The following is a 16,110-nucleotide window of genomic DNA, read 5'->3' as shown; positions in this document are numbered from 1 at the left end:
CTAGGTTGCTTTAAATGTCCTGAAGGATGGTTAATTCTGCCACTTTTGTTTTACTACTTTATTTCAGGCAGTTATAGTTTGCTGTTGAGTGTGAAGTACATATATAGATTGTTAAACTTGTTAATTAGGTTAACACTCCACTTTTGTGCTGTATGAGCTGGTATGATGAATAACCTCTACAATAATTGCTGATCTGTTGCTGCTATTCAGAGCTTTTCAAATGAAGCAGGCAGCTCTTTGACTTGGCCTTACTTCAAAATTGCGTACTACTTCTAAACGAAAAAATGCCCTCTGTGTTTGTGTGCGTAGAGTAACACACTTCAAAGGAACAAAAGTAAGCAGCAGAAATGTTGTTTTGTTGGAGTACAGACTAACATGGCTACCTCGTGTGGTATTACACTTTAAAGGGCATGATTAGGGCCTTACCAGATTCAAAGTCTATTTTGATAAATGTCACAGTCACAAGACTTTAAAAATCATAAATATCATGATTTCAGCTATTTTAAAGCAGAAATTCCACAATGTTGTAATTGTAGTGGCCTTGATGCAGGAATCTGGGGGAGGTGAGGGTCCATATAGGTTTGCGGGGGTGGGAGTGTTGCAGCACTGCTGATAATTAATGATGGTACTGCCTCCAGAGGTGTGTAGATGTTGGACAGCAGCTGCTGATCTCTGAGTCCCACTCTGAAGGCAGAGCTGCTACCAGCATCAGGTAGGAATGTTAAAGGTTAACTGGTTAACCAGTAAGCCTTATCATAACCAGATGAGGCTTACCCGTTACGGTTAACCAGCATGGGCTAGAGCAACCCCCTGCCTGCAGAGGGTCAGTCTAGTCCCAGAGGACCACCATGGGCAGGGTGCTCCAGTCCTGTTGGAGTAGCCCTGACAGTGGTGGCCCCAAGAGGAGGTTAGCTGGAGGGGCATGGACCATGGCTGCTTCAGCCAGGCTGCCACGGACAGGGACTGCTCTGGCCATGCTGGGGCACCCCCACGTGCTCTAGCAGCCCTGCTGTACCACGAACAGGGGCTCTCCAGCCTGGATGGAGCAGCTCTTGTCCATGTCAAGGGGGCCGCTTTAGCCTAGCCCTAGCAGCACGGCAGAACTAAGGATGGCATGGTATGGTATTGCCATCATTACTTTTGTGCCTCTAGAGGCAGAGCGGGTCCCTCAGTCAGCAGCCACCGTTGTCTAGTTGTTCAGTTCTGAAAGTAACAGTGCAGAAGTGAAAGTGGCATGCTATGATATTACCATCTTTACCTCTGCACTGCTGCTGGCAGTGTGCTGCCTTCAGTGATTGACATCTGGCCAAGAGCCACTGCTCTCTGACCGTCTAGCTCTGAAGCTGGTGCAGAAGTGTTAATATATCCCAGAATATTTGCTTTTTTTTGCTACTGTCTATGCCCGTGGTTCCCAAACTTTTTACTAAGGCAACCCACCATGTGCAATTTTCTTTTTGTGACTTACCGTTAAATAAATGGACCTTCTGCCCCAATACCTCAGCTCTAATTCTGACTTGATGTGGAGTGAGGCTGGGCCTAACTGGATCTTCAAGGCACCTAGAACTAGATTTCTAAAGGTATTTAGGCTTCTAAAGATGCAGATAAGTTCTTTTCACAACCCCAATAAGCACTCATCTGCATTTTTAGACACCCATAGGCATAGGCAGTAGCACCCCCTGGTTTGCCCTTAGCTTCCCCATGCCTGAAGGCCATCTGGCTGTCAGCTCCGACAGCTCCAGCTTCCAGTCTCTGAGCGGCTTCCACAAGGTCCTGCCAGGCCTATGCGCTTTGCTGGGCTCTCCAGGTCTTGCTGCTGTTGGCTTTGCTGGTCCTTGAGATCTGCTGCCCACTGGCCCTCCCAGTCGTGGGGTCCAACTACCCTGGGTTGTACAGCTGCCTTGAGCTGCTGTCCCAGCCTGGGATAGTGAGGGTTGCCAACTCTCCCAGACTCAATGCACTAGACTCCCTTTGCAGCAATGGCATTCAGTCCGGGAGAGTTGGCAACTTAATGTCAACAGGTCTAAAGGGGGAGGTGCAGTTTAGTACCTCCACCCCAAAAATAGTGCTGCCCCACTGTAGGTACCTGAGTACCTCACTGAGATTTGGCCCAGCTGCCCATCTGTCATGACAGAGGGATGACCGCATCACACCTGAGAGGTGCTTCAACTCCACCAGATGACAAAGCCTGGAGGAGGAGCCTTTAATAATCTGACTCCTAGTGTAGCACCACCTCTTAAGGATTTCCGGCTGAGTATATTTTTAAGCACAGTGTAGATGTACATGAAAGCAGGGTAGTAAGACTGGATATAGTAAGTGGTTTAAATTAGAAAGTATTTGCAGGCAGGCAGCCCTGATGGTACAATTGGTTGGTGCATAGTACTTAAAATCTTGGTGGTAATTCACAAAAACAATTCCCCCACACCTATTTATGTGACAGTATTTACTTATAGCCAGCCTGTCATGGCCTTTAAAATACTGTAAATTTCTTTTACATTTTTCATATCTATTGTTTCTAGTGCTGTATTTAGGTAAAGGTTAAAAGCCAGGGACCAAATGTTGGCCTAGTTCTTTCCTCTTAATATCATGCTGGAGGGGAAAAGAAGGATGGAAAGCTGGCTGGAAGCCAGGTGGTGATTCCTTGTGCATTGGGGAAACCCCAGGTAGCATGGAGCTGGCTCTATGCCATCTGCTGCTTACAGTCCGTCTCTGACTCCATGTCTTCTCCAGATAATGTTGCTGGAAAATTTTGTAGTGGTGGTTCTTATTGAAAGCACTCACCCTTAAGATGCTGTCACCAGTTGCTGCGACTGCAGTGTTGAGTGCCTACCTCACTCACCTGGGATCAGGAAGAGAACAGTGGCATAATGTCACTTCTGACTCCACTCCAGATCCTGTGCCAGGTGTATCTTGTCCAGACCCAAAGTTATGTCTGAGCTGCTCTCTTAGCTTTGTTTAATGAAATTTGTGAACCAAGTAATATTCAGTGGGCCTTCCCCATTTGACCCAAACTCTTTTTCTTCCTCTCTCTCCACTTCTAAAGGAAATTGAATTAGCATGTCTATTTACTTTGGTGTTTGTGCTGGTATTGTCAATGATACTAATGCCAGTGTTTCATACTAATGAATGTGTTTCAGCTTGCTGCTGCACAGGTGTCTGTCATATTACCTTTATGTCGGTCCTGTGTCAAAACTGGCCATTTCAAAATTTTGTGGTGATTAAGTGATGGATTCTCAACGTTTTTTTAAAGTGAGGATTTTTCTCAGTAGAGAAGGTTGAAAATGTCAAAAGCATCACAGAAATTTAAGAACTGAAGACCCAACAGGTGCTTTTGAAAACTACACTGTCTTTTTTTTTTTCCAAGGAAAGTTAACATCGCATATTAATCACCAGACAGCATTGCATCATCTTGTAGTTCCTTACACTCTTCCCTTAAATGAGAGATTCTCCAACTGTGGTCTGTGGACCACTGTCTCTATTCAGGTGATTCATGTGTAGTCCCCTCTAAAGGTGTAAGCCTAGTGAACCATGTACAAAAAAAAATGAAGGGCTGCCCATCTAATTACTGGAGCTGCACAGGCACAGCTCCACTGATTAGGTGCATAGATCCTGCAGAAGACACACATGTGAGATAAGGTGGTAGAAGAATAGAAATTGGGAGAGACTAGGGGATGGGGCAGTGGGGGTGAGAAGATGTAGGGTGGGAGGGAATTTCAGATGTATAGGGTGAGAGAAAGAGGTGATTTTCTCCAGCTTAGTGGCTGTAGCTGCTGGGGAGAGGCTGCCCCCGCCACTTCTGAGCCTCCACTCTGTGGCTGCTGCAGAGGAAGACACACACCTGGAAAGATAACTAAGTGGTCCACTAAGACTCTCAGCAATTTTCAAGTAGTCCACAGAAATAAAAAGTTAGAGGACCGCTGCCTTAAGTGGGTGGTTATATTCTGACATAATATTGGGACAGTACTGAGAAGAGCTGCGGCTGACCCCATGTATGTGCTAGGATCACAGCTGGAGCTCAGCTCAGTCTTGTGTCCTCCACTTCAGTGCTCTCTGAACAGGCTCCCCCCAGCCGCCCTACACTAGTAGAGTTGGGTGCTATGTTGGTAGTTAAACATTGATTAGTCAATATCAGAGTGACAGAATAGGCAACTGTAAAACGAATGGATCTGTCACACTTCTGTGGGTCTCCTTACTGTTGTATGTGAGCACCTCACAATCTTCGAGTAGTTGTCCTTACAATTCTATGAGCTAGGGGAAGTACTTTTATGCCTTTCTAATGGATGAGAACTTGAGGTTGTGGGTTTAAGGACTTGTCTATTTGCAGACTTAGTTTGCAGCAGCAGGGGGTGTAAATCCACCCTGATTTAGCTTGCTACACAGTATGTTCCTTAGGTATGTAAAATCTCATTTAATCAGTTAACCAGTTACACTGGGGATGGGGGGAAGCTGGGGCAGCAGTTAGGGTGACGCTTACCAATTAAGCATTAACATATCTAGTGTCCATGTGGACCCTGTTGCTACACACTAAAGCCCCCTAGTGCCCTTTGATTCACTCTTGTTTGAAAGTAGGATACATCAAAGTGCATCTGGGAACTTTTCGTATGGAACAGCGGCATCCACGTGGCATGCTAGGGGGTGGTAGATTTACACTCCAGCTTGCTGTGAATTAAGCTTTTATCTAGACAAGTCTTAAGTGATATGCCTAAGATTACACAGGAAGTCTGTGGGAGGAAAGGGAACTGAATCTGGGTCTCCTAAGTAGCAGATCTGAACACTAACCACTAGGGATGTTAACGATTAACAGGTAAACCTCACCCTAAATGGATGAGGCTTACTTATTACAGTTCACTGATAGGGGCTGGAGCAGCCTCCCATCCACCAAAGTCAGGTAGGTGGTTGGTCCAGCCCTGTGGGGCCACCACGGGTCTGGGTGTACTCCAGCACAGCTGGAGCAGCCCCTGTCTGTGGTGGCTCCAGGGGTGGGGGGACAGTCTCCCTGCCATGGACAGGGACTGCTCTGGCTGGGTTGGTGGGGAGCCCTTGCACACTGTGCTGGGGCTACCCTGGCCTGGCTGGAGCACCCCCACCTGTGGCATTGGGCCACCAGGGGCTGCTACAGCCTGGCTGGAGTGTCCCTATCTGTGGTGCTCCTGGGCCAGGCCACTGCGGATAGGAGCTGCTACAGCTGCATTGGAGTGCCCCTCAGCAGGGACATTTCAGCCAGGATGGAGCAGCCCTGGTCCCTGGCGTACTATGGGTGAGGGGTGCTCCAACTAAGCTGGAGCAGCCCCTGCCTGCAGCAGGAAGGCTACTTCAACCCAGTTGGACTGGAGTGGCGGCCCCAGCTGCTCCCACTCCTCTTTAATTCGTTAATGATTAAATTTATCAGTTAGTCGGTTAACTCATTAAACAGGAGCTTACATTCCTACTACCGACTGGGTCATCCATCCTCTCTAGAACCTGAAGATTCTCTGTGGCTTGAAAATGACTTCCCTGGATTTACTGGTAGAATACTCAGGAGTGATTGTCTATAAAACAAAATGGCTTACCTTTCTGTGAAGAGCCAACACTACACACTGTAAAACTGTGTGCCAGAGGGAAGATTCGGAGTGATGTGGTCTTTTAGCTGAAAGATAAGTTCTTCAGTGTGGTCAATTATGAGGATGGTGGGAAACCCAAGTGCAATCAAGGAAAATGAGTGGCTTCAACAAACACGGTGTACAAATCTTTCTTGGTTCATAAGCCTTTTTTTGTATTTTTGGGCTGCAAGCATTTTATCCGTGGTGCTAAGGCCAGCATGAAAACACACTAACTCTGGATGCACTGAATCTCCTGGGTGAGAAGTGAGCCTGTTGACCGCACAACCAGGGTGGGCTGATTTAAAGCAAGGCAATTTAAATCACCCCCTCACCCAAAAGGAAAAAATCAAATTAAGTTGCCAGTAAAAGCTGACTGGCAGTGTTTATTTTTGGAGTAAGCCACATTAAACTCACTGGCACTTACATTTTTTGAGAAAACAAGTATGGAATGGGGTTCCCTTGGAAAAGCTGAGTTATGCTGAAGTAAAATAGGAGAATAGATTTATGGCGTTAACACTACCATGTGAGGTCATGATGTTCCAAAGTATTATCTAATATAAAATTTAAAAAAATTACAGGGCAAAGGGCAGTTCTAGATTTCTCTTACTGCAGCTTTCTGTACCATATATCTGAGTGACATTTAAACCTAGTTAACTAATTAAACAAGCTGGAAGGATTGGCTTAGCTAAACTTTTTTTTCCTAGCAACACCAGCATAGCAAACAGCTTGTGAATTTACTTGTCAAATAACACTTGTATTAAAAGGAGTAGAGAGAATCTTGAAGAATGATGCATTGCAAAGTTAATTATTTAAGTTATTAACCAGTTGATCCATTCAGCCATATCCATATCTTTGTCCACATTATTTTCTCCTGACAAGTAGTTTGCCTTATGATATTTCTTTATTGCTACTAGGTCCCACATCATTATCTTGCAACACTTACACTTGACACATTTTCCTTCTTTATGTAGGGAACAAATTTCTTCAAATATTCCTAGCTATAGTCTCTCTTATGAACAGAAACCATGACAGCATGTCTATTTGGACTATGTACGCATCTTTACACTACTGGGGCATGGTACACCTGTGCTTCTGTAACCTTGAAAAGGTTGATGAATTTCTTGACCAAATGGGCATGTTCACATTTGTATGTTTCAGGTGGAATACCATCAGGGCCTACAGACTTGAGTGAATAGCTGCTTGATTAATTTAGTAATCCCTTCTTAAAGAAGGGTTCCTGGATGGCTCCTCTAAGGCTGCGTCTGCACTCGCTGTGGAAGATCGAACACTTAGGTTTGATCTTCTGGGATGCCGTTTCGCACATGTGTGAAATGGTGTGTTCTGGGGTCATTGTCAACCCCGGAACTCCTGGCCATCCAGCAAGGATTAATGAATGCTGATGGGAGGAGTGCTTCCATTGGCATTCTGTAGTGAGGGCAGGGGCGAATATCAATGGCTGCTAAATTGGTGTTTGGTGCGCAATTAGACTACCTAAAATTGCATAGTAGCTGTCGATTATTCAAGGTAAGTGTAGATCCAGCCTTAGAGAAGGAAGTAATTGGCTTTGTTCAGGATATTATCGAAGTACTTTGCCCAGCTAGAGAGAATAGTACTTTTTGAGCAGCTGGTTATAATTTACTGTGAGATTGGGCTGTACCACTGATTTTGGGCCATGTACAGATTGGATACCTTCATAGAAAGCATTCATGTCATCCTTATTAGCTGTTTCTTGTACTTCTGCATGTGTCTGCGCTTACCTGTGGTTCTTCATAGTTGTATTTATTTTGATACCTGAGTGGCATCATAGTTTAGGCTGCCAATTAACTTTCCTTTTAGTGTTACATTTTTTTAATTTGCTATTTTTGTTCTGGTTTGAATATATTTGAAGGGCCATTAAAGATTTTAGATTTTAATGTGTTTGCATTTTCTAACATATTTTTGATTCCTAATTTATGTTTAATAGAACCTAAGAGTTATGAACTGACCAGTCAACATCACACTTCACTTGGAACCCAGAGTACATGTGCTGCGGCAGCAGAGACAAACCCCAATAAATACATAAATGAAACATCCAAATAGCATACGATACTGTGTCAAACATACGCTACTAAAATAAAAGGAAAGCAGCATTTTTTCTTCTGCATTTTAAAGTTTTAAAACTATGTAAAGTCCATATTCAGCTGTAAGCTTTTGAAAGAACAGCTATAACATTTTGTTCAGTTATCAACATTTCAGTGTTATGGACAACTTTCTTTCCCAAGGTGTTTGTATCTCCACTTCCCTACTGTGTAGCTGTTTCAAAAACTGTAGATGTTCAGTCAAACCAAAAAAGCAGTCCAGTAGCACTTTAAAGACTAACAAAATAATTTATTAGGTGATGAGCTTTTGTGGGACAGACCCACTTCTTCAGATCATAGCCATACCAGAGCAGTTTGTCAGGGTTATTGGTGTCCATCTTTTCCCATAACTTCTTTAACTGCTTGCTTTCCTTTGATTATAACAAATACATGCATAAATCTGGAGAGATCTTTTCATCCACCATCAAAATGTAACTATGGTGATAACTTTGCAAATCTATTACTGCCACAGAAGTTAATGTGTTTGAGATATTTGCCCAGTCACCAGTTTGGATGCCCTTGTGTAGGGCTATGACTTCAGAAGGGTGATGTAGCATAGGGAGGGCCAGCAGTGTCCTATGGTTGGGTGATTTCTTTCTTACAAAGAAATAAAATGTAAGGTGAGTAAATTTTTTTCCCCACTTCTATCAGCTATAAACAAAAAAGCTTATCTATTTAACTATTATTGTACCCAGAAAACAGTCATTCACTATTCTTAAGAGAAACTGTCAGAAAATCAGATAAGATTGAGCTGCAGCCATGGGTCACTGTACTAGGCACTTTACAGATGTGTAACAAAAATGCTAGTCCCAGCCAGAAACAATTCATACTGTGTTTTCTTTACTCTTGGGCAGCTTAATTTGTATATTTGAACGTTGATCATTCTGTATTTCCATTCTTTTCTTTAGTGAAACAAAGAGGCTGGAATTGGAAAGACAGCTGCTTGAGTACAGCAAATCTGAGACATACATGTAAGCCTACTAAAATACTACTCATGCATAATTTTATTTTCATTAGGACAATTTACAGATCACTAAAAGGTGATGACAAACTTTTCAATAATATTTCAGCTTTTAAAAGAACTTAATATTCATATGTTCAGTATAATATAAGATCTTATAAAATGTCTGTCTGTTATAGTAATAGTAACAGTTAATGAAAAATGCTTTCAGTGTCTAAATGAAATGTAACCGTAATCTTCTTGTGCTGTATTAATACTAAAACTTTGTTGTTAGTGATAGTGTGTGACACTTAGACTCTTTCTGAAAAATCTTGGTTATCTAAGGGTAGGTCTACATGGTGAAGTTATTTCAAAAATAGTTATTTTGAATTACATCTATAATAAGTTATGTTGAATAACTATCCTAGCATCTGCATGACACAGATAATTTCAAAATAGAGGTTGGTTTGTTTTGAAGTTGTAAACTTCATTCTACAAGGAATGGCAACTATTTTGAAATAAGTGCTGTTAAGGCAGGGAATAGAGCCTATTTTGAAATAAGTCATGGTGCATCAATCACTCTTTCAAAATAGACCTTGTGTTTAGACGATGTAGCCAAGTGCTATTTTGAAATGTGTTTTTGTGTAAAGTAGTATTATTTCAAAATAAACTATTTTGTATTAGCTATTCCAGAATAGCTTATTTCGGAATAAGGCTGCTGTGTACACATACCCTAATTTATTTGAGGAAGCTTTAGACCATTGCCATGGATGTTTACTACCCTGGGCGTTGTGTAGCTTTTGTAATAATTTAAAGAGAATGATATTTTACATCTTCCATTAAAAAGTATAACTCTCTCTGAGCAAATAGACCCAACATACAGTTTTACAAAATTGTAATTCTTTCCATGATGCGTGTGAATGAATTCCATTAAAGTAAATGTAATTAACCCATGGGCATCAGTAAGAGAATATTCTTTCTACTGTATATATAAAGCCTGTACTAAAAATTAAAAAGTCCTGTAGAGGCTGTAAAACCACCCCTTTGCTAGCTTAGCTGTAAAAAATGTTGATTATAGGGAAACACATCATCGACTGTGCTAGCTAATGAGGGCAAGCCCAAGCAGTACAAGCGAGGAGGAGCAAGGGAAAAGGTAGAATAGTTTGAGATTTCAAAGGAGTAAGAACTCTGTCAAAAGATTTATGACTTTCTGGAGTATAAGAGAGGTAGCCAGAGATGGGAGCACAGAGAGCCAAGGGTTTTTTGACTCGGTTCTCTTCTTTGTTAACTCTGCCTTTTTTTCTTGTTGATGAGTAGGCTGTTGTTTGATTGGATGACTTAACATTCCTGTCTACATGACAAACTGTCAGGATTCTGAGAGAAACTCCAGCTGGTGTAAAATTCATATCAGATAAAGAAAGAGGAGGGAGAAACAAACAGAACGAGTAAATAATTTAGTATATATATTTTCCCCCTGTGTGTTCGGGTATTTTAAAATCAAATTTAAATCTAATTTTTTTTTTTAGGTGTAGTAAACAAAGTATTTGGTCAACAATGCAGAGTCATCCTGGGGAACTCTTTGCTAGAAGAAGATGTGAAGGTCAAGTTAAAAAAAAACAATTAGGTAAATTCATGAAGGATAAGTCCATCAGTGCCTATTAGCCAAGACCAACAGTGATGCCATCCGTAGCCTCTGTTTGACTTTGACTAGGAGTGGATGATAAGAGATGGGTCACTTGTTGATTACGTGTTCTGTTTGTTTCCTCTTAGGGACCTGGCGTTGGCTGCTGTCGGAAGACAGGATGCTGGGCTATAGATGGATCTTTAGTCTGACCCAGTATGGCCATTCTTATCTTACCATTCATAATGGCTACACCTACACTAGCCAAAAACTTTGAAATGGCCATGCAAATGGCCATTTCGAAGTTTACTAATAAAGTGCTGAAATACATATTCAGTGCCTCATTAGCATGTGGACGGCCACGGCACTTCGAAATTGGTGCGGCTCGTCCAGACGGGGCTCCTTTTCGAAAGGACCCCGGCTACTTCGAAGTCCCCTTATTCCTATGAGCAGATGGGAATAAGGGGACTTCGAAGTAGGCGGGGTCCTTTCGAAAAGGAGCCCTGTCTGGGTGAGCTGCGTCAATTTCGAAGTGCCGTGGCCGCCCACATGCTAATGAGGCACTGAATATGTATTTCAGCGCTTCATTAGTAAATTTCGAAATAGCCATTTGCATGGCCATTTTGAAGTTTTTGGCTAGTGTAGACACGGCCAATGTAGTCTTGAATAAATTGCTCAAACCTATACTTGGGGCTTGGGGCTCAAACCTATACTTGGGGCTTCCTTTGAAGGAAGAGTGGTAATTAGGGTGTTGGGAATTTACTAATGAAGTGCTGCCGTGCATAGGCAGCACTTCATTAAGCAAATTCCACCCCCACGGCAACTTCGAAGTCTTAAACTTCGACGTACTTGCACGCGTCTAGCTGCAGCTCATCTGCCAGTACCTCGAGGTGCCGGGGCAACTTCAAAATCCCTTTACTCCTTTGAAGTTTAAAACTTCAAAGTTGCCGCGGGGGGGCAATTTGCTTAAGGAAGTGCTGCCTATGCACAGCAGCACTTCATTAGTAAACTCCCAACACTCTAATTGTCATCCTTCCTTCGAAGGAAGGTGATAGTGTAGACAAGCCCTTAGTCTTTTAGGAGAAAGAGAAATACTGTATAAGCACTTTCTTGAATCTCTCTGCCATTAATAAACTGATTCGAGTTGTTACATGTCTGGTTTCATTTTCCATCATAAAAAGTGTTTTTTCCTCTATAGAGCAAAAATGAGCTTTGTAAAACTCAAAAAATACTTGAAAGAAATATGTGAACGGCAAAATAATGCTGTGCTGCGAAACCAAGAATATTTAAAGGAATTTGATCGTATTGAAGCTCGTATTAGTACTTTTACAAGTTCAGAGGCACTTCAGATATTGAAGGTAATACCTGTTTAACTACTATAATACAACAGTTGTAATAATATAGAGAAATGTAGGCTAACTATGTAAAGATGTTATGCACATCAAAATTTCAGATATCAGTGAATCCTAGTAACATATTTTTGCAATGCTTTGTTTCTTTGAGATTAAGGAAAACTGAAATGAGTTAATGTGATCTTGGAGACAAATGGATCATTAGTAATGCTTTGTTATAGATTGTGGGTTTTGTTCTCTGAAGAGCTGAGTTTCTCTTGTGAGGTGCCAAGTGCTCTCGGATCCTTGGAAGCAAAGGGGAATTGCATATGCTAAGCACCTGGCAGTATTGCACCATGTGTTTTCATTGGGTTCATTCAGCTGCACATCAACCAATATAATTTATGCCAGCAATGCCCCTCTGCTATATGCATCGGACAAACTGGACAGTCTCTACGTAAAAGAATAAACGCACACATCAGATATCAGAAATGGCAATATACAAAAACCTGTAGGAGAGCACTTCAATCTCCCGGGCCACACGGTAGCAGACTTAAAAGTAGCTATCCTACAGCAAAGAAATTTCAGGACCAGACTCCAAAGAGAAATTTCTGAGCTACAATTTATCTGCAAATTCGACGCCCTCAGCTCTGGCTTAAACAAAAACTGCGAATGGCTGGCTAAATACAGAAGCGGCTTCCCCTCCCTTGGTGTTCACACCTCCAGATCAACTGCTGGTAGTAAGCCTCACCCTTGCTGACTGAGCTAACCTTGTTATCCCCAGCCTTGCTCTGGCTTATTTATACCTGGCCCTGCAGATTTCCAAGACCAGCATCTGATGAAGTGAGTCTGTGCTCATGAAAGCTCATGCTCAAAACTTTTCTGTTAGCCTATAAGGTGCCACAGGACCCTTCATTGCTGTTACATGTGTTTTCAGTAATAGTGTATTAGTTCATTGTTATCATGCCAACTATTAGCCAAGTAGAAGCTGCTCTTCCATGATCAGTTATAGCAGAACTTTAGGAAAATTTTGCATAATCCGCCTAACGATTTCCTTAGAAGAGTTACGTAACAATGTTTTGTTACAAAAGACTTGGCAAATTAACAGCATGTAATGAATCCATCTGAAAGGTGATCTGAAGACGGTCGTAACTAGTGGTGATCTGCTTTTCTCACCATTTTTCCTCTGTCTTCGGTAACCCCTCTGCTAATGCAACATGAAGAGTTCTGAAGGCTTGTCTTTTTATGTACTGCTCTGTAGCAGCGGCACTGCAGAGCCTTAGTGAAACTGTTACTGTGCTGCCAGGAGAGCTTCTCCCGTCAGCATAGTTCAGCTATCTCCCTGAGAGTTGATAGCTATGTTGATGGGAGAAGCTTCTATTAACATACTACTGTCTACACACAGGGTTAGACTGGTATAACTGTGTTGTTCAGGAGTGTGGATTCTTCATGGTCCCTGAGCAATGTAGTTATACCAATTCAGATTTGTCATGTAGACCTGTTCTTTCTTTACTGCTGCGTATTTGTCACTAGTTAATTGTTCAGCGATGGGATTAATTGTGACCTCAAATTAGCTCTGCAGTTCATTTGCGTGTGTCATTCCTCTTTATCATGCAAGAATTTTTTAAATAAAAGCCAGTTCTATGCTAATATTTTGATGGCGTAAACAGCAACAGCAAAATATGATTCAGATAGGGTTGCCAACTCTTCTGGATGAAACAGACTGGACGCCATCTGGGGTACAGCTGTTTGGGAGAGTTGGTGATCATTAATTCAGATAAAACCCCACTTTCTCCAAAGATAATGAGAATGATAAACTTTGCTTGTGAGGTGATAAATTTAGGGAAATAGCACAATGAGATAAATGCCTTAGTTCGTGTACTTTGGGTAAAGATGGTGAAACTAATAGGAATATTTTAGCACCAAATGACCAGATTAAGTGGACATGGAAACTAGTAGAATTTACACCTTTAGGCTCATCTCGATGTAGACTCAAAAAGAAATCTATCCCCCAGCCTCTCTCCCAATTGATACCATTTCCCAACTATAATTGATGCCCTGGTTATACAAAAATCCCTGATCTCACAGAATGCAATCAAATTATCTCAGTTTTATGAAAAGAGAAGTTTTCTTAATAGGAAGGAGATTATGAAACTAGCACTTAAACCTGTTTTTTAAATCAATTAAAAGGCATTTATTATGTAATGTACAAAGCAAAATGTTTTCTTATTCCTTCCACTGGCCAGTGACCCTTCTCTTCTCAACGTATTGGTCCTGTATCACTGGAAAGATGAATTTTATTTGATAAAATTGAAGTTAGTTTTAGGAAGGCAAATAAACCACAGGTTGAACCTTTCTACTCTGGAACTATCTCGTCTGGCAAAGTCCATAATTTGGCATCATTTCGGTTAGCTGGACGTCCACTTCTGTTAGGTACGGCCAAGTTTCCTGTGGTCGCATAAAGTTGTTACAGCCACCAGTCCTGGCTCTAGGAGTTCTGTTCTGTTATTTAGCTCTAATTTACCCCAGATGTCTTCTGAGAGCTGAGTAAGCAGTGGAACTGTTGGTAATGTGCTAGAAAATATTGACCTCCCATCATCCTGAAAAGTCTCTCGTCTGGCGCCAGTCAGGTTCTGGGGCTGCTGGAGAAGAGAGGTACTGAATGTGGGTTGCTGTCTCACATGGTACAGTAGCTGTCTAAGATGTCATTTGGTCATTGGTAACTTTTTATGGAAGGAAATGGACACACAATTCCCCTGACCCTCAAGTTTTTATGGTAATGAAGATACTTTTATTTGTAGGAGCAAAAATAATGACTGGCTTTTTTTTTTTTTTTTTTTTTAAAAACAGATGCAGTTGTACCTAAGCCCCAGAATCTCCATAATTTTTCTCTGCATTTAAAATAAAAATGTATTGCATCCATTTGACTGTCTATCCCCCAATCTTCTTTGTTTTCAAATTCAAGTAAATGTTTACTTTTTCCTATGTAGTCCAGTTGGTTTGGGTGTATGTGGTAGTGGTCCTTCTGGCCCACCCCCCCCATTTTTATTGTAATTATGTATCTTCAATGTTTGCTGTTTGTATGGGATGATTGAGTACATTGCCATTTTAGTAAAAATAAGGATGATCAATCTTATGCCCTGCAGTAAAGTAGCAGTAACTGTTGAATTAATATTTGTTTACAAACATTTAATTAAGATGCAATGAAACATATCAGAATTGTCAAGTAAAATGCTGCACATTCAGGCATAAAGTTACAAAGTTATCTATGGATGTATAATGGAGGTTACAGTTTTTTTAAAAACAGTAACTTAGCAACTGAAGCATTTTCAGGTTTACGCTAAATGAGCCAATAGGTGTAACAGTTCTTTCTCCTGAAATGTTGTTTATATGTCTTAATACCTATTAATACCTATACTGTCTTAATACCTATTAATGAGCAATTAGTAAAAGCAATCTTTGATTAAAATATTACTCTAATTTGAGTTGATTTATTCAGCAATACTTACGTGACATCAGGAGAGGCTATCATCATCATCATCTACAACAATGTGTTCCATTCCTGTTGGTGTCCAATGCATCCTTTACTATTTCCTTCCATCTTTTTCTGTCCAGTGTGGAGTGGCTTAGTATCTGTAGACTAGCTCCACACCAATCCACTCGATGATGTACCCATTCTCTGCCGGGTTTGCCTCTCCTGTTCGAGCTGTCCATTATGCTGAATACCAGGATATTGACTTGGCGTTCATTCCTCAGATATGCCCAGTTAGCTGTAGCTTCTGTTGTATAAGCTACCACAATAGGTTCTCTTTCTGCTGTATCTTCCTATATAGTTCCTCACTGGTGACCTTCTGCATCCATCCTATTCTCAGGACCTTTCTATAACAACTCTTGAATGCCAATATTCTTCTCTTCAGATGTTATGCTGAATACACACATTTTCAAGATGCTCGGCTTTGTTCCCGAGCTAATCGCTTTGCTCTTCCAGATCTTATCCACTGCCTTCAAAATTGCTCTTGCTGTCACTATTTCCTTCTTACAGTCTAGATCATATGTCATGTTACTCCCCAGGTATAAGAACTTCCCTACATTCTCTAGTTTGATCCTGTCTACACTGATCTTCCTTCCTATTTCCTTATCGTCAAATACCATTGTTTTTGTTTCATCAATGTTCATAATCCGCCCGTACCTCTTCCCTTCCTCATTTAGCACCTGCACTGTTCTCGCTAGCTTCTCATCTTCCTTGATGATAGCTATATCAGTCGTAAACCTCAAGTTGTTAATTCTTATCAAGTGCATTGATAGCTCTTCTACCTCTTCCTTGATCTTGTCCGTTGCTCGCATTAGGTGCATGATGAAGATACTTGGTGATACCAGATCTCCTTGTCTTTTACCTCTAATCGTTCTAAACCAACTTCCCAACTCTCCACACATGCTCACCGTTGCCTCCTCATTGTCATTGATATCATCCAACAACCGTGTCAGTCTATTTGCTCTGTACGACTCCAACATTGCTCAAGTCACT

At 41.5% G+C, this 16,110-nt stretch overlaps 1 protein-coding gene across 2 annotated transcripts in view; it reads left to right on the top strand.

Annotated features, from left to right (window-relative positions):
- The first annotated feature begins 8,620 nt into the window (after nt 1-8,620).
- Nucleotides 8,621-16,110, top strand: part of KIZ (kizuna centrosomal protein) — an 86,417-nt gene continuing 78,927 nt past the window's right edge. The window contains exons 1-2 of one of the 2 annotated variants that reach the window (XM_074988436.1): nt 8,621-8,664; nt 11,453-11,612. In XM_074988436.1, coding sequence (XP_074844537.1) covers nt 11,460-11,612 — 153 coding nt within the window. In that variant the 5' untranslated portion in view covers nt 8,621-8,664; nt 11,453-11,459. Of the gene's footprint in view, nt 8,665-11,368; nt 11,613-16,110 lie in introns of those variants that run through there. The other variant, XM_074988435.1, reaches the window with a different exon arrangement.

Source organism: Carettochelys insculpta, chromosome 3, assembly GCF_033958435.1.
Source record: "Carettochelys insculpta isolate YL-2023 chromosome 3, ASM3395843v1, whole genome shotgun sequence".
NCBI classification, from domain to species: Eukaryota; Metazoa; Chordata; order Testudines; family Carettochelyidae; genus Carettochelys; species Carettochelys insculpta.
The sequence above is the reverse complement of the archived record's forward strand: the minus strand, read 5'-3'. Positions and strand labels throughout refer to the sequence as shown.